Here is an 18821-nt window from a genome sequence, read left to right as displayed (position 1 = left end):
ATTTCTTTTGGTGTCTTTGCTTTCAGTTTGTTTTTAGAATAATAGAATATATTAGTATAGTTTTAGGTTTACAGAATAATTGAGCAGATATTATACAGAATTTCATATACCCACTCCAGCCCACACCCTCATCCCTCCCCAGTTTCCCCTATTATTAACATCTTGCATTAGTGTGATGCATTTGTTACAATTAATGAACCAATGTTGATACATTATTATCAACTATAGTTCATAGTTTATATTAAGGTTCATTCTTTGTGTTCTGCAGTTCTATGGGTTTTGACAACTGCATAATGACATGTGTCCACCCTTAAAGTTTCATACAGAATAGTTTCACCACCCTTAAAATGCCCTATGCTTCACCTATTCATCTCTCTCCCTTACCCCAGAGCCATTGACAACCAGTAATCTTTTTACTGCCTCTATAGTTTTGCCTTTTCCAAAGTGTCATAAACTTGGAATTGTACAGTATGTAGACTTTCCAGACTGGCTTCTTTCACTTACCAATATTCATTTAAGGTTCCTCCATGTCTTTTTGTGACTTAATAGATCTTTTTTATTGCTGACTAATACTCCATCATATGGGTGTGTAAAGGACATCTTGGTTGCTTCCAGTTTCTGGTGATTATGAATAAAGTTGCTATAAATATTTGTGTACAGGTTTTTGTATGGGCCTAAGTTTTCAAATCAATTGCGTAAATACGAAGGAGCATGTCTGCTGGATTGTATAGTAAAATTATGTTCAGTTTTGTAAGAAATTGCCAAACCGTGTCCCCAGTTGCTCTCCCATTTTATATTTCCACCAGCAATGGATGTGTTTCTTGTTGTTCCTCATCCTCACCAGCTTTTGGTATTTTCAGTGTTTTTGATTTTGGCCGTTCTAACAGGTATATAGTGATATTTCATTGTCATTTTAGTTTTAAATCCCCTAATGACATCTGGTCTGAGCATCTTTTCATATGTTATTTGTCATGTGTATATCTACTGTTCAGATCTTTCTCCATTTTTTTTTTATTGGATTAGTCATTCTTATTGTTGAGTTCTAAGAGTTCTTTGTATATTTTAGATACAAGTTCTTTATCGGATATGTGTTTTGCAAATATTTTCCCCCATTTTGTGGCTTGTCTCCTCATTCTTCTCACAGTGTCTTTCACTAAGCAGAAGTTTTTAATTTTAGTAAAATTCAATTTACCAATTTTTTTCCCATGGATCATGCTTTTGGTGTCATACCTAAAAACTCATTACCAAGCCCAAGGTCATCGAGGTTTGCTCCTGTTGTATTCTAGAAATTATATAGTTTCATGTTCTTTGCATATGGATGGCTCCAGCACCATTTGTTGAAAAGACTATCCTTCCTCCATTGAATTGCCTTTGCTCCTTTGTCAAAAATCAGTTGACCGGGCTCCCCTCGTGGCGCAGTGGTTGAGAGTCCGCCTGTCGATGCAGGGGACGCGGGTTCGTGCCCCGGTCCGGGAAGATCCCACATGCCGCGGAGCAGCTGGGCCCGTGAGCCATGGCCGCTGAGCCTGCACGTCCGGAGCCTGTGCTCCGCAACAGGAGAGGCCGCAACAGTGAGAGGCCCGCGTACCACAAAAAAAAAAAAAAAAAAAAAGTCCACATCAAAAAAAAAAAATCTTAAAAAAAACAATAAATAAAATAAAATTAATAAATCAAGGGACTTCCCTCGTGGTCCAGTGGTAAAGATCCACCTTCCAATGCAGGGGACTCAGGTTCCATCCCTGCTCGGGGAACTAAGATCCCACATGCCGTGGGGCAACTAAGCCCGTGTGCCACAACTACAGAGCCCACGTGCCCTGGAGCCCACACACCACAACTAGATAGAGAAAACCTGCACACCACAACTAGAGAGAAGCCCGCACGACACAACGAAAGATCCCGCATGCCTCAAGGAAGATCCTGCATGCCGCAACTAAGACCTGATGCAGGGAATTTCCTGATGGTGCAGTGGTTAAGAATCCGCCTGCTAATGCAGGGGACACGGGTTTGATCCCTGGTCCAGGAAGATCCCACATGCCGTGGAGCAACTAAGCCCGCGAGCCACAACTACTGAGCCTGCACGCCACAACTACTGGAGCCCGCACGCTGCAACTGCTGAGCCTACGTGCCACAACTACTGAAGCCCACACACCTAGAGCCTGTGCTCCGCAACAAGAGAAGCCATGGCAAGGAGAAGCCTGCACACCACAACGAAGAGTAGCCCCCACTCGCTGCAACTAGAGAAAGCCCACGTGCAGCAACAAAGACCCAACACAGCCAAAAAACAAAATTTTTGTTTTACATCTTTATTGGAGTATAATTGCTTTACAATGGTGTGTTAGTTTCTGCTTTACAACAAAATGAATCAGTTATATATATGCATATGTTCCCATATCTCTTCCCTCTTGCGTCTCCCTCCCTCCCACCCTCCCTATCCCACCCCTCCAGGCGGTCACAAAGCACCGAGTTGATCTCCCTGTGCTGTGCGGCTGCTTCCCACTAGCTATCTACCTTACGTCAAAAAACAAATTTTTAAAAATTAAAGGGCTTCCCTGGTGGCGCAGTGGTTGAGAGTCCGCCTGCCAATGCAGGGGACACGGGTTCGTGCCCTGGTCCGGGAAGATCCCACATGCCGCGGAGCGGCTGGGCCTGTGAGCCATGGCCGCTGGGCCTGCGCGTCCGGAGCCTGTGCTCCGCGGCAGGAGGGGCCACAACAGTGAGAGGCCCGCGTACCGCAAAAAATAAAAAAAAAATAAAAAAATAAAAATAAAGACCCAATGCAACCAAAAAAAGAAGAAAAAACCTTTAAAAAATAAATAAAATTAATAAATCAAGAATAAATATAAGAATATCATGTTTAGTTGTAATAAAAACTAGAACTGTTAATATGGGTGTCTCAAGGAAGTGGGACTAGGTTATAGGGTTCAGGGGTTTGAAAGGAAACTTTTACTTAATTTGTTTATATTCTTCTGTACTGTTCAAATATGTCCTCATGTGCACATATTATGTTTTTAAAGTTTTTATTGAGCTAAAAACTCACAGTAAAGTGTGCAGATCTTAAGTGTTTAGCTTAATAAATGTTTACACATGTAAACGTGGTTACACATCCATGTAACCACTATCCAGATCAAGATATAAAATATGTCCAGTGCCCCAGAAAATTCCCTCATGCCCCTTGCCAGGCAATACTGCACCCACTGAGATAACCACTATTTTTTTTCTTTTTTTTTTGGCTGCACTGGGTCTTAGTTGTGGCAGGCAGGCTCCTTAGTTGCGGCTCGAGGGCTCCTTAGTTACGGCATGTGGACTCCTTATTTGTGGCATGTGAACTCTTGGCTGCAGCATGCATGTGGGATCTAGTTCCCTGACCAGGGATCAAACCCGGGCCCCCAGCATTGGGAGCACAGAGTCTTAACTACTGTGCCACCAGGGAAGCCCCAGAGATAACCACTATTCTGACATCTACCACCATCATGTAGTTTTGCTTGTTTTTCACTTCATTTACATGGAGTTATATACTGTGTGTTTTTTTAAGACTTTTATTGATGTATTGAATATAATACACTTACAGTAACATATACTGATCTTAAATGTTAGCTCAGTGAATCTTGATATATTTCCAGCCAGAAGATTCCCTCATGCCCCTTCCCAGTCACTACTGTCCCCACTAAGATAACCACTATTGTGACTTTCTACCCCTATTGCTTGGTTTTGCCTGTTCTTGGGCCTCATATAAATGGAATCATACAGTATTGTGGTGGCCATGGAGGGTACCACCCAGATTTTCTTTAGGAGAACCTGCTGTGGGAAGCAGAGTTGACCAAGAACCTCTGTAGATCTGTCTTCTGAGCCCCAGCTCCCCGGGGCTACATCCAGCCAAAAGCTGAGTATGAGGTACTGGAGCCTGGCCCTTCTGCCTGATGGGTAGCCCTCCGGCAGACCACCTTTGCTCGGGTCGGCTTGGCTGAGACCCTCAGACTGTGCTGCCACCCGAGACCCTTCCTACTGAGTCCTTCCCTCCTCCTCTCCATTCCCAAGTTTTAGACCTTCATTGTGATTTGAAGGTTTGCCATGCCGATTCCTGCTCCCTCCCTTTATTCTTCATGGGCTTTCCCCCTATTAAGTCCCTTGCATATCTGATTCCATTTTGGCACCTACTTCTCGGAAGACCCATGTGTTTTTGTGTTGGCTTCACTGGCTCAGCATTCTGTCTGTGAGAACCATCCATGTTGTTATGTGTAGCAGTAATTTGTTCCCTTTTATTGCATAAGTGTACCTCAATATATGTATCCATACTAATATTATTGGACATTTGAATAGTTTTCAGCTTAGGGCTCTTATTTTAACGTTTCTGTACATGCAATCTTATGGTGAACACGTGCATTCATTTCTCTTGGGTATATGCCAAGGAAGTGGAGTTGCTGAGTCATAGGTATATGTTTAGCTTTAGTAGATACTGGTAAACAGTTTTCCAAAGTGGTGGACCAAGCTACCCTCTGACAGCACTTATGAGAGTTCCTGTTGCATATAATATTTTTACAAATGTAAAAATATAAATGTAAAAGTGAAATGTAAATGTAAAAGTGACTAGTTCAAAAGATAGATACAAAACAAATGTATGCTATAGCATTCCTAGTTTAATGTTTAAGTTACCATTTTTAAAACTGCTCCATAGAAAAAATGTTCACATACCCCAAAATGTTAATAGTGGTTATATTAAAGGGAGAAGGGAGATCACGGGGTACCTTTACCTTTGACTTTGAGAAATATCTGAAATGCTTTACAACAAATATATATTTCTTTTGCTTTTAATTACATTGTCTTGAAAAATGTTACATAGAACTAAAAGGCTTATGATGAAAACCAGCAGTCTCCTCCTACACTCCTACGCATCCCTCAGTCCCATGCCTCCTAGCTTGCACTCCTATAATTGCTTCCTTGCTTCCAAAGATGTGTTGAAATCCCTTATCTGCTGCCTAATTCTCTTTATTCTTGCGGGTTTCTATCTTTTCCATCGCTTTATTGTCATTTAGTGAGATTTCAAGAGGGAGAGGAAATTAACATGATCAATCTGCCACTTTTAATCATACAATCCAGGCTGATTTTTGGACATTATCATGGTGAATGGGATGTATCAAAAAATAGCGGCTTGTTTTAAAGACATCATTCTGGTGATTGGGAATAGGGATGGTGAGAATGGACTGGGGAGGGGAGCACCCAGAGGCTTGTGGGGAGAATGTTAAAGAGCTGACAGGAGGGACTTCCCTGGTGGCGCAGTGGTTAAGAATCCGCCTGCCAATGCAGGGGACACGGGTTCGAGCCCTGGTCTGGAAAGATCCCACATGCCGCAGAGCAACTAAGCCCGTGTGCCACAACTACTGAGCCTGCGCCCTAGAGCCCGCGAGCCACAACTACTGAGCCCATGTGCCACAACTACTGAAGCCTGCACGTCTAGAGCCCGTGCTTCGCAACAAGAGAAGCCACCGCAGTGAGAAGCTCGCGCACCGCAACTAAGAGTAGCCCCCGCTCGCCCCAACTAAAGAAAGCCCGCGCACAGCAACGAAGACCCAACGTAGCCAAAAATAAATAATAAATAAATAAAGTTATTTTTAAAAAAGAGCTGACACGGTATTAGGAAGACACAGAGGTAGAATTCTCACCCAGCTGCAGCAGGATGGAGACAACAACGTAGAGGGCACAGAGAGTCCGTGCCTCAGGGTCACAGCCCACGTCACGGGGCTGCTCACCCTGGTTCTGCTCCCGGATAGGCTCCACCTGGAAGGAAACCCACCAGACTGTAAAATCTAGAAACAAGGAAATATGCCAGAAATGGCAAATATTTGGCCACACTCCTTCATCCTGAGCCCATGGCAGACGTAGCAATCCACCACGGCACTCTTGCCTGGAGACCCTCAAACTCTCAACATAGTGACAGGCGCTGCTGATCCGTCACGATGGGGCCAGCTGCCCTCCTGGGACTAACAGTTCTCCAACCCCCTTTCTTGCCCATAGGCAAGCAACAGAGCCTAAAAAGCCCATCCTAAATTGTCCTGGAAACTATATATCTGGGGAATTGCCACAAACCAGCTGCATAGACAGCTGGCAGAGGACTATGAAGTAGGAAGGGACTGGTCACTGGGACTTCTGGATCCTTGAGAGCACAGGCATTCACTTCCACTAGGACCTGGGCCCTCAGCCCAAGCTGTCTTACCTTGTCCTTCAAAAGGGGCAGGGTCCCCTTAACTAGGGCCTCAGCAACAAGCTGCCCCTCCTCAGACAGCTCAGGGGGCAAAAAGGAGGGTGGCTGGTAGAGAGGCGAGGCACATAGTGGGACGGGGCTTCACTGTCTGGTGAGAGCTGGGACAAGGATCAGAAGTTCCAGAGAGCCCCAAGGAGCGCTAGATGGAGGGTCTTCCAAAGGGCTCCTGCTTTCCTCTTAGCCTGCAGGAGGTCGTAGGGGAAGAGGAGGCTGTCCCTCAATCCCTGGCCTGGGAAAGATGGCTAGTGTCTGAAGTGTGAAGTTCTATGCCTCACAAAATGTAAAAGGCAGTGTATACCCCCTTCCTCCCAAGATTTGATTCCCCACAGGCCCCTCTGCTCAGCATTTCCTCCACACCAGCTTACATCCAAACCCCTCCTCACCCATCAAGTCATCCAAGAAATCCGAAATGGCTCCTGTGTGCTCCTCTATCAAGATCCCAGCAGCGTATATACAATGGAATATTACTCAGCCATAAAAAGGAACGAAATTGGGTCATTTGTAGAGATGTGGATGGACCTAGAGACTGTCATACAGAGTGAAGTAAGTCAGAAAGAGAAAAACAAATATCGTATATTAACGCATAAATGTGGAATCTAGAAAAATGGTACAGATGAACGTGTTTGCAAGGCAGAAATCGAGACACAGATGTAGAGAACAAACATATGGACACCAAGAGGGGAAAGCGGGGGGGGGGGGATGAATTGGGAGATCGGGATTGACATGTATACACTAATATGTATAAAGTAGATAACCAATAAGAAACCGCTGTATAAAAAAAAATAAAATTCATTGTTTCAAAAAAAAAAAAAAGATTCCAGCAGCGTTAAAAAGGCTGCATGACAGAACCTGCTGGGCCTTCCATCTGTAGCTCCCCGGAGCGCCGGACCTCAGACACCTAGGACCAGGAGATGGGGGAGATAAGCCCAGTCCCATTATAGCAGGTTGTCTCCCCACTGGCTCCTCCCTCTCTCTGCCCCAGTTCTTCCTTGGGCCTCTTATTCTTCGCTCTAGATCCTGCAGCTCTTCATCCTTGCTGAGGCACTTGGTGAAGCAGCTTAGCACCTCTTTTCGCTCCTCAGTCAGATTCTGGAGGACTCGCACCATGTCCTGCATCCTCTCCTTCACGCTTGGGAAATCCTCCAAACTCAAGGACTTCCCAGTAGAGGCAGAAATTAAGAACCCCACCCACCTAGCCTAGCAATCTCCATTACCAAGGCCCCCGAGACCCCATTCTTTATCTATCTTTCTTCTGGAGACCACCTCTCTGTATATTCCCTTCTTCTACTCTTTTCCTGTTAAAGCATCCTTCTTCCCAGACGCCCACCAGCATTGCCTCCCGCTGACCCCACTTCCACCTCCCCAACTCACCCTCAGTCTTATACCAACCCCCAATTCTTCTCCATCTGCAGGAAATCAAAGCTTATGTCGTCCTTTCCATTCAAAGTGCAAGCTTTGGGCCCCAGCAGGAGTACTGAGGATTTAGAGGAAGTTAGAGCAGTGGTTCTCAGCCTTGACTGTGCATGAGAATCCCCTGGGGAGTGCCCAGACCCGATGCCCAGACCAGGCCACACCCCCAGATCACTTAAGTCAGAATTTCTAGAGGTGGGACTCAGGTATCACTACTTTTAAAGTTCCCCCCAGGTGATGTCTACAACCCATGAGAATCACTGTGTTTAGAGGAGACAGATGCACTCTCCAGACTGAAGTTGAAACCTGCTTTGGGCACTGTCCTACCCTTCTCCTCCCAACGAGCTCCACTGCCACACACACATATGCACACACACTCACACACACTCAGCTGCCCCACCTGAGCTGCACTTCTTGAGGGCAGAGGGCTCAAGAGTGAGGAGTGTAGCTACCCTGAACACAGCTGGCTTCCATCCTTACCTAACCAAGATGAACCGCCATCTTTCTCTGCAGAGGAAGAATAATCTCAGAGAGTTTTCAGGTCACCTCCACCCACCTGCGGACCTTCTTGTCCCAGTGGTGGAAGTTTTCAATTCTGGACTCTGAGCCCTCACTGCCCATGCCAGGGAGCCTGCATCCTCATCATTGTGTGTAAATGACAAAGCACTATATTTACAGACCCCTTCCTACACCCTCAGAGATAGGCAGGCATAGGATTATGCCTGGATGATTGAAGGAGAAATGGAAGCCCAGAGAGGGCCGCTCAGCAAATCTGGATCAGGGCAGGAACTGGAATCTATCCCCTGACTCCTCTGTTATGGCACTGTAGTCTCTTTTGAGCTAGCAAGACCTTGCCAGAACTGAAACTGCAACTTTTACAACTTCCAGAAATTTTTCTTGAATTTTCTGCTCCATCTAGACTTCTCGCTACTCCTTCACAAGGCCTTTTAGGTAGTAACAACCCTTATTGGATTCAGGGAAAGACTCTGAAATTCCAGAGGAAGCCACATTCAGAATCATAGGGATCTCCTGGTCTAATCCTAGTTTTTTTTTTTTGCGGTACGCGGGCCTCTCACCGTTGTGGCCTCTCCCGTTGCGAAGCACAGGCTCCGGACGCGCAGGCTCAGCGGCCATGGCTCACGGGCCCAGCTGCTCCGCGGCATGTGGGATCTTCCCAGACCAGGGCACGAACCCGTGTCCCCTGCATCGGCAGGCGGACTCTCAACCACTGCGCCACCAGGGAAACCCCCTAGTTCATTTTAACGTCAGCATAACCATGGCTCAGGAGGCTGTAGAGCTAGTGAGCGGCAGAGCCAGGACTAGGCCCTGAGACCGTCTGACTCCTAGTCCAGTGCTCCTTTCAGTTCTAGTGCTATTGTGTGAGAACTGGCCAGACAATTCAAGTGTGCTTCCTAGGCCAGTAACCCTTCAGTAAGGGCTGTGAGCCCAGGATCCAGCACACTGACCTGCACAGAGCAAGTCAAAGTTGGCGGAGCCTGGAAACCCTAGGTCAACATGCAATCCAACCTACTTCTCCAACAGGCAGATTTTTCTCCTGCCCTTACCACAGTTCCCACCTGGGTGCATCCTATTACATTCTTAGCACTAAGAACTCTATAATCCCAGGCCATTTGTTATCCTCTTTTTAAAAATAGTATCCTTGCCCATTCTGGAATGATGAACAGGAGGCCCAGAAGCTCACTCACCTTCTGGAAAGGATTTTTCTTTTCTGCCCGAGAAAACCTAATACCTAAACCAGTTTGTAAAAAGAGAAAGAGAGAAAGACCAGTTATCAAAAAGCTCCGTTCTGGGACTTCCCTGGTGGCACAGTGGTTAAGAATCCACCTGCCAATGCAGGGGACACGGGTTCGTAACACTGGTCCGGAAGGATCCCACCTGCCGCAGAGCAACTAAGCCCCGTGCACCACAACTACTGAGCCTGCGCTCTAGAGCCACGAGCCACAACTACTGGGGCCCCCATGCCTAGAGCCTGTGCTCTGTAATAAGAAGCTCACGCACCGCAACGAAGAGCAGCCTCCGCTCTCAGCAACTAGAGAGGGCCCGCGTGCAGCAATGAAGACCCAATGCAGCCAAAAATAATTTTAAAAATTAAATTAAAAAATAAAAAATTGATTTTAAAAAAGAAAGCTCAGTTCTCTCTCTGTAAGGTCCTCTTTCTCCCCAACCTTCCCACCCTGCCCTCCAACAGAAAAAAAAATACTGGGAGAGAGATGGGAGTTAAGGGAAGAATTAGTGTCATGCTGGGGCAAACCCTGGGTCAGTGGTGTCTGAGCAAGGACCCTTCATCACCCTTCTTCTCATTCCCTGGAACTTCCCCCCAACTTCCAGCTCACCAGGGCCCCTCCAGGCTGACACAGATCCCAGCTGAATCAACCCCCACCCTACTCATGTGTTCAGGCTCCCCCATCCACCCCGCCCCACCAGGCCTTGCTTACCCATACTTTCTGCGTTGGGGAAGACTAGCTGCTTTACTCGATAGCCCAGGACCTTCTGAGGGGTGATGCTCACTTCCGTTTGGTGCTAGGAAAAAGGAGCTCAGGTTGATTGATCCCTAAGTGCTTGACATAGTTATCTTGCCTGATCTCCCAAACAATCCTGGGAGGTAATTTTTATCCTCATTTTACAGATGAGAGAACCGAGGCTCTGAGAGGGTCAGCAGATGAGCCCGTTTCACAGCAGTAGAGCTGAAATTTGAACGGGCATCTGACCCCAAAACTCATGTTGTTTCCACTTCATTCAACAAATATTTATGGGGAATTCCCTGGCCATCCAGTGGTTAGGACCTGGCGCTTTCACTGCCAGGGGCCCGGGTTCGATCCCTGGTCAGAGAACTAAGATCCTGCAAGCCGCGTGGCGTGGCCAAAAAAAAAAAAATTATAGAGGACAAAACATGCCCGTTTTGTTCCAGGCATCGTGGCTCCTGCCCTCCTGCCTCCTGGAAAGGGAGGAAGGCAACGAACAATCAAAAAACACCCGAGTAACTATGAACCGTGGGAAGCGCTATGAAGCAAATGAAGACAGAGCACCACTAGAGAGTAACAGGGGAGAGGCTGAGTGATGCCACACAGACTTTTTTGGGGCAAGAGGAGAAGTCGTAAGAAGGCCAAGGAGCAGGCAAGACTGCTCACAGAGGTCTAAAGGAAGAGCTGAAGAGTGCGGCGGCTGGGCTGGCAGCCCCTGACCTGCAGTGGGTGAGCCGAGCTGGCTCTCCCACAGTCCCCACCTCCCAGGATCCTAATCTTGTGTTCATATCGGAGGCCAAAACATTTCATCGGGTCCCAAAAAATATATTGCTTTTCACTTTTCAGGATTACAGTCTTTGTCGTCTTCAGAGTTTCCGTCACTAGATAAAGGTCTTCTCTCATTGCCTGGATTGATTGGAACATAGGGGTCAGTTTCCTCTTCAGCTTTCTGGAGGGAGTAAAGGGGCAATGAGAGGGGCCCCACCTCCCAGGGACATTTCTCCCTCTCCAGCAGCTCGTTTCTATTTGAGATTAAGTGCCTCTGAGGCCGGAAGACCACAGCACCCCTGTCCCAGTTCACTTTACCCACCGTGGGCGGGAACGGGGTGCAAATGGGAAGGGAACCCGCTAGCGTTTCTGAAAGATTACAGTGTACCAGCGCTGTGAGATACTTCACGCGTCATTTCATTTAACCCTCACTGCCCCACTATGATGTAGGCAGAATTGCATCCATTTTTCATATGACGAAATTGAGGCTTAGAGACAGGTCGTGAATGGTTCAAGTTCACACAGCTAATAAGTGTATAACTGGGATACAAACCCCAGTCTGTATGAGTCCAAAGCTTGTGCCCTTCCCACGGTACTGCGATAGGTATCTGCCCAGTCCACAATACCCGCTTCTCTGAGAAGGGGCTCCAGCTCCCTGCACTGGTCTCTGGGGCCTGGTTGAATTGTCCACCCTTGGGGGTCCATGAGGCATCTCTGATTCCATAAAGAAATTCATTTGGTGACTTAAAACAGCCTGATGGGGGACTTCCCTGGTGGTCCAGCAGTTAAGACTCCACGCTCCCAATGCAGGGGGCCTGGGTTCAATCCCTGGTCAGGGAACTAGATCCCGCATGCATGCTGCAACTAAGACCCCAAGCAGCCAAATATAAATGTATGTATAAACCTCCCTCCCTCCCTACCTGATGGAACTTCTGGTATTTGCAACCAAAAGACCCCCAAGAAAGTCCTACATCCTTGCCTGAGCAGATCTTCCTCGACCTACCCTCCCCCCAACAACTCTATTTACACATTCCACATAGCTTCACTCTAGAAACAACAGGCATGCTAGAAAAATGGAGTTCCCTCAGAAAAACTGCAGAAGCCCCCTCCCCAGCAATACCATGGTGGGTAGGGGTAGATCAAAGGACCAGTACAATTTCACTGCAAGGCTTTCAGTTTTTAATTAAAAAGGAAAAACAAAAGGCATCCACCGTGCTCAGGGAGGGCTAGCCCAGCAGAGTGGTGGGGCCCCTTCCCCCGACCTATCCACACTTTCCAACAATTGCAGCTAGGGAAGAAGACACCAATACCGACCACAACATGACTGCCGAGGAGGAAGGCTGGTGATATCCCTCTAAGTCCCTTGGAAGGACCATGCCCTCAGCTATCAGAACTTCTGTGGCACTTGATTGGTGCCACCCTGGTGGGGTGGGCCGGTGGTACTTCCTGTGCAGGAAATGTTCGACGGGGGTGCTTTGATTTCATTGGGCTTCACTTCAGCTCTCTTACCAAGTACTTACCATGTGCTGGGGATAAACAGAGAGGTTAGTAAAGTCAGTCCCTGGTCACAAGTTGTTCTGAGTGCAGTGAGGGGAGGGAACATGGAAACCACTGGCTTGCCGCAAGGCAGAGTGAAACAGGCACAAAACACAGATTTGAGCAGCACAGTATAGGAAAACAGAGGAGAGTGTGGCCTCTTGAAACCAGCCAGTTTTGGTCCAAGCCCAAGTAATCAATCACCCCGGAGGACAGCAGGGAAATGAGTGAATTGAGGACCTCAGAAGAAGGGCTCCTGGAGGCTGATCCTGGAAGAATGAGAAGGCTTCCTGAGGGTGGAGAAGAGGAGGGCATGCTTGAGTGAAGGAGTGGGGCGGGAAGAGCTGGGAGTAGGGAGTGGGAGGCTGCACCAGCCAGGGGCCCCCCACCTCAGATGCCCTTGGTGCCCAAAATGGGCTTCTCCCTCTCTCCCTCCCTCCCCCTTGCTGCCCGCAACCAGCCTCACTTGTTCTTAAGGGAATCCAGGAATTTCTGGAGTATCCAGGTCTTTGATAACTCGATGCCCTGCTCTGGGGACCTGGAGAATGTTATTCCCACGTCAAGTGTTTTTTCTTTGGGTAATTTCACTGTCAAACTTCCCTTTGAGTCTACGCTGTCCATAACTTGGGACTTAACCTTTTGACCTGGAAAGAGAAAGGTAAACGTCACATTGAGGCTGACCCCAAAAGATCTCTCTCTAGAAACAAACACACCATTGTAAAGCAATTATACCCCAATAAAGATGTTAAAAAAAAAAAAAAAAAGATCTCTCTCTAGAAAATCCTCCCTGGTGCACCCCGTCCTGGGCTCCCCTCCACGATCCCCTTCCCTTCTGAGGAATTCTTCCAGTTGTGGCTCTCCAGCCAATGCTGTTCTCACCAGAAGTCATCATGCCTGGAGCCCACTCTGCCACCTTCTTACCAAATGACCTTGGATAAGTCACATCACCTCTGAATCTGTTTCCTCATCTATAGAAGGAGAATTTTTTTTTTTTTTTGGCTACGGCCTGCGGCATGTGGGACCTTAGTTCCCCGACCAGGGATCGAACCCATGACCCCTGCAATGGAAGCTCGTTGTCTTAACCACTGCACCACCAGGGAAGTCTCTATAGAAGGAGAAATATTAATAGTACCTACTTCCCGTGCTTGAGGAAATTAATAAACTAATGCAGTTAAGCACTTAACAAAGTGCCTGGCACACATACTAAATGTTCAGTAAATGTGAGCTAGTCCTATATAACTATTTGAGAGGCTGAAATGAGACAAGGAAAAGTAAAGTGAAAGAATTAGGAGGCCCTGAACTTTAGGAAATAAAAGTTAAGCAGAGTTCAGTCTCTGTGTTTGTGTGCACTGTGCATGTGTAAAGTGAGGCAAGTCTGGAAAGTTGCCCACCCAAGTGGACTCTGCCCGGCCTTGCATAAGGGCGTGGACTCCAAGTCAGTTGCTGCCCTGGAGTTAGTGGAGCATATGTGGAGATGCTGCCAGGCTGAGTGCCCTTCTCTCAGACCTCCCAGTTCTGAGCCTACAGAGCAGGGAGAACTTCTACTGCTGGATTTGGGGGGCAGGGCCAGATTTACAGAGAAGAAATGCATTTTGAAACTGGTGGAAATATGACAGACCTAGAAATAGTGCCTGAAATCAGTCCTGTGTGTGGGAAGCTAATGTCTCAGGGCCCAATTGTTTCTTGAGTAACGTAAAAGTTCGTGGGTACTTTATCAGAGAGAAAGAAAAATCAAACCTTATGCACACAAAGAATACAGTATGGGGGAATTCCCTGGCGGTCCAGTTGTTAGGACTCTGGGCTTCCACTGCAGGGGGCAGGGGTTCAATCCTTGGGTCAGGGAACTAAGATCCTGCAAGCCACAGGGTGTAGCAATCAATCAACCAATCAATAAAACGGTATGGAGGAGGGGCAGGGGGAAAGAGTAACCTGATAGTGGAGAAACCTGACAGGCAGTACCTCAGCCAGCTGACCAAGGTCAACATCAACAGTGATAAGTCATGTTGATAGTACATAACCTTGATATGATGTGATGGGGACAGCACTTTACCTCTGCAGTCTTCCTCCCCCAAACCCATTACCTAGGTCTATCCATAAGAAAAAAATCAGACAAATTCCAATCAGAGGGGTGTCCTACAATATGCCTGACCACTACTGCTCAAAACTGTCAAGGCGGCTTCCCTGGTGGCGCAGTGGTTGAGAGTCCGCCTGCCGATGCAGGGGACACGGGTTCGTGCCCCGGTCCGGGAGGATCCCACATGCCGCGGAGCGGCTGGGCCCGTGAGCCATGGCCGCTGAGCCTGCGCATCCGGAGCCTGTGCCCCGCAACGGGAGAGGCCACAACAGTGAGAGCCCTGCGTACCACAAAAAAAAAAAAAATGTCAAGGCCATCAAAAACAAGGCAAGTCAAAGAGGAGCCAAAGGAGACGTGACAACTACATGTAACATGATGTCCTGGATGGGATCCTGGAACAGAAATGGGACACTAGATAAAAACCAAGGAAATCTGAATAAAGTATGGACTTTAGTTAATTAAAAAAAAAAAAAACGATGTACACCATCTAGTTAAAAAAATAATAATCTGTTTGAAAAGGGAGCAGGCCAAGTTGCTGAAAATCAATTTAAATGACCAGTTCACCTCATTCTTAAGGACTTTTTTAGTTTGGTTTCATCTCTCCCTCTGAATTTTTTTATGCAAACAGATAGACTTTCCCTTAAAGCAAGTTAACTGACTTAGTCAAATTTTTTTTTCCATAATTAAACTTGCCCCTGTCCCATGGGGAGTAAGATGATCATTGCAAAACATTCTAGTCCTGCTTTAAAGTTTTCTTCTGCTTCCAGTGAACTTGTCTTTTTTTTTTTTTTTTTTTTTGAGAATTAGCTTTTAGTAAATTGACTCTTGGCAATTCTCGTTTCAGAGAATTGACTCAGAGTCTTTGAAAAATACTAATCTGAAAATTTCCCAAAGTCCCTTGCTTACTTAAACCCCACTTGTGGAAAAGCCCACCACCTCAGAGCATTCTGTGCACTGCACTTGGTCACATAACAGCAGTACCAGGCACGTGGCAGGTGCTCTAAAACTATACAGTGGTGTTGTTAGAACTCTTTTCCATCTCTCGGTGAGACCCAAATGGGCTTTGGCAGAGATGTCGGAGCTGTAAAACTCCTCACCATGAGGCGTGAGATGCTGCAATAATTCTCCAAGTGAGGGTTCATCAACACCTATCCTGGGGCTTCTGAAACCCAAGAAACCCCAGGAGTCGCTGAGCTTGGAAGCAGGGGGATGGAACAGACTTCTCTACTGAGGCCTTTGAGCCCTTAAGGGAGCTCTGCTCACCAGCGACTTCCCATTCAGCCATGATCTCCAGGAACAGGAAGGGATAATAATAATAACCGCCACCAGTAGAATGACTGAGGCGAACTTTTATTGAATGCTCCTTCTTGCATGCACTGTGGTAAATGATTTATGTAATTTATCTCTTTTGATTCTTGCAACAGTCTTCTTCAGTTGATAGACGAGGAAACAAACTTAGATGAAACCACCTGTCCAGAGGTCACCCAGCTGGTAAGTGTGGCAGAGCCAGGTTTCGAAGGCAGATGCCCCCAGTTCTAAAGCCTGAGTCCTTTCCTAACCACTAAGCTAACTGCCTCCATTTAATTATCCATTTAAATGATAAACATTATAAACACATGAGAAGACCTCAGCTAATTTAAAAGCGAATTGTTTACAAAGGAAAAAAATAGGAAAGACGACTATTAAAGAAGAGTTTCCAATAAAAATAAACTTCCATTTCCCCTATTCCCTTCTCCCCATGCAGCTCTCCCGTACATTTCTTTAATTGAGGTGTATGGACGTGTACATACAAATACCACGGTTCCTTTTTTGACTGGCTGACCTCATTGATAGCAATGGGGTGTTGACAGTGGGGTAGCGTAGGCGTAGACAAAGTCCCTCACCCACCTCATACGGACCTTGGAGCCCAGGAACCAGCTTATCAAACAGCCCTTCACCCTTGTCCATCTCCAGGATGTCCTACAGGGTGAGGTCTCTCTTATCATATTGGTATCCAAAGAAACGTCTCCTCTCCTTCACCAGATAGAAGCAGTGGAATCTGTCAGCATCAATGAGGCTTCTGACAGCGATCATATCCCCACCAGCGTCCACGTGTTGGACCACAGCTCTTGCAATTTTCTCAAATACCGCGAGCATGGTGCCTGGACCAACTGGGAAAAGGAAGCCCATTGCAGTTTGGGGGAGGGAAATATTAGTTCAGGTTTTGAAATCTTCTACCTTTGGCAGCTTGGGGTCAAGAAAGATCCAAAAGTTCTAGGCCAAGCAGAACGGTTTGCCTTCCCTGTTCCCAGAAGGTGTGGTGGTCACTACACACTAAGGTGGGATGGCCATCACAAATGCTGGATTCTCCTCTGCCCCTTGTGGAAACTTTCTGGAGGAAAGCTGGAGTGGTGATTGCCCAGAAGGAAAGCGAGATCTGTTTTCCGCATCTCCCACAGCAGAGTTGCCCCTTGCTCAGAGGGGCCTGATGGGTGGGAAGGTAGGCTCACCATCCCCAGCCAGACCCTCACCAGTGCTGATGAAGAGGACCCAGGAAGAGATGAGGGGCATGACTGCCGGACCTCACATTACCAACCCCAACAGATGACTCGCTTCGCTCTGACCCCTGGGCCACCCCCCCTTTCCTGTTCTGCAAGGCAGTTGGATGGTGCCCCTACCAACCATTTCCCAGTGAGATGGTCATAAACTGGCCTCAGAAGGAAACAAGAGAGAAAAAGTAGTGCTCTACCTTTGTACTCAAGAGTGGCTTGGAGCTAGGTGCTCTGGACAGCCCCCCACCCCCAAGTCCTGTCTCCTCAGTTTCTGGTCAACTTCTGAAGGGTCCCCTTATAATTGGTAAAATAAAATGAGTCCCAAAACCCCGCCTGGGGCATCTCCCTCCACCCACTCTCCCCTTCACCCTCTCCTGGTCTACTTTTGTCTCCGTCTTGCCTGCCCTGCGGGACGCTCCACGGGCCCACCACGGGGCCAGCCTGACACAGCTGCTCCTCCCCCATTTCTGTTCAGCAGCAGCTCTTGTGTCCCCACCACGTTGGACCCTTCGGGCTCTCTTTCCTCCAAATCCTTCTTACTCTTTCCCCTTCCGTCAATCATTCCGCATCTCCTTCCCTTTCTTCAGGCTCCTCTGTCACCCTCCTGAGGCCAGATCACCCCTCACAGTCTTCCTGGCCACCTTCCCCTAAGTCCCTTCTGGCTAGCCCAGGCACCTACTCACCCATGCTCCCTTCTCTGCCCCTGCCCCCATCATGGTGGCCAACTCTCCACTCATTCCCCACCTAGGAATTCATCTGGGTATATGGAAAGGCTGTGCCCAGGGCCCACAGTCCATCTCAGGGGCCACCCTCTTTTTTTGTCCTCAGCTACTCACCAAAAATGGAGGTTGAAAGAGTCCCCTCTGTGTAAGATCTCTGCACAGTTCCTGGCCACTGTGTCTCAGGAAATTATAATACGGGAATTGAAAAAAAAACAAAAAAAACTGGAAAGCTAAGTGCCCCACCTGTCAGGCTTTTAGATAAGCCACATTATGGCTGGGGTGGAGGCAGACAGGCCAAAGGTAAGAAACCAACCCTTCCCTCCTCCTGGACCCAGGGAGCAGGTGGGAGATACATGATAGACATACACAGATGATATACACAGATGATAGATATACACAGGTGACAGATATACACAGATGACAGATATACAGATGACAGATATACACAGATGACAGATATACACAGATGATAGATATACACAGATGACACTGCACTGAACGCGCTGTAAAGACTCCTCCCTCTCCTGGCCATGTGAGCCTCAGTAAGTCCTATTCCGTCCCACTCACGCTTATGGTGGGGAGAAGGAAGCAGGAAGATTCCTCTGAAGACACAAAGGCCAGGAGGAGATGCAGCCCTCCAAGCCAAGGAAGACAAGTGAAACAGGGCAGGAATTCAGAGGAAAGGACTGGGCACCCCTTGGGGCTCTGCCTTCTACATGAAGCCATTGCTGAACTGACCTCCTCCCTGGCCGTGTCACAAGCTATCCCTCTGCCAGCCCAGCCTGGCTGAAGCCCAGAGGTGTAAGTTCTGTCCGAGGACCAGCCAGGCGAAGTCCCAGAGCAAAATGCTGCTCTCTGGCCGGCTTACTGCCTCTGCCAGTTCCCCGCCAGCCCCTCCAGCTTGCTCTGCTGGAGGCAGCAGGAAAAGCAGAGGTCCCAGGGGCCCTCCCACCATCCAGGCAGAGGGTCAGACTGATGCTCCACACTGCCCCGTCTCCGCCCCCTCCAGGAAGCAGAGGCCAAACTCAGGGGAAATAGGAA

At 47.8% G+C, this 18821-nt stretch overlaps 1 protein-coding gene across 1 annotated transcript; it reads right to left on the bottom strand.

Moving 5' to 3' along the window:
* Positions 1-5628: 5628 nt before the first annotated feature.
* Positions 5629-16663, bottom strand: GSDMB (gasdermin B; the record flags this gene model as incomplete). Its single annotated transcript, XM_082679420.1, is given in 9 exon segments — positions 5629-5772; positions 6209-6301; positions 7079-7094; positions 7096-7154; positions 7259-7411; positions 11002-11098; positions 12920-13097; positions 16411-16486; positions 16490-16663. Coding segments are annotated over 9 exon segments (990 nt in total).
* Positions 16664-18821: the final 2158 nt, after the last annotated feature.

This window comes from Grampus griseus (genome assembly GCF_964374135.1).
Source record: "Grampus griseus genome assembly, chromosome: 20".
Lineage (NCBI taxonomy): Eukaryota > Metazoa > Chordata > Mammalia > Artiodactyla > Delphinidae > Grampus > Grampus griseus.
The sequence above is the reverse complement of the archived record's forward strand: the minus strand, read 5'-3'. Positions and strand labels throughout refer to the sequence as shown.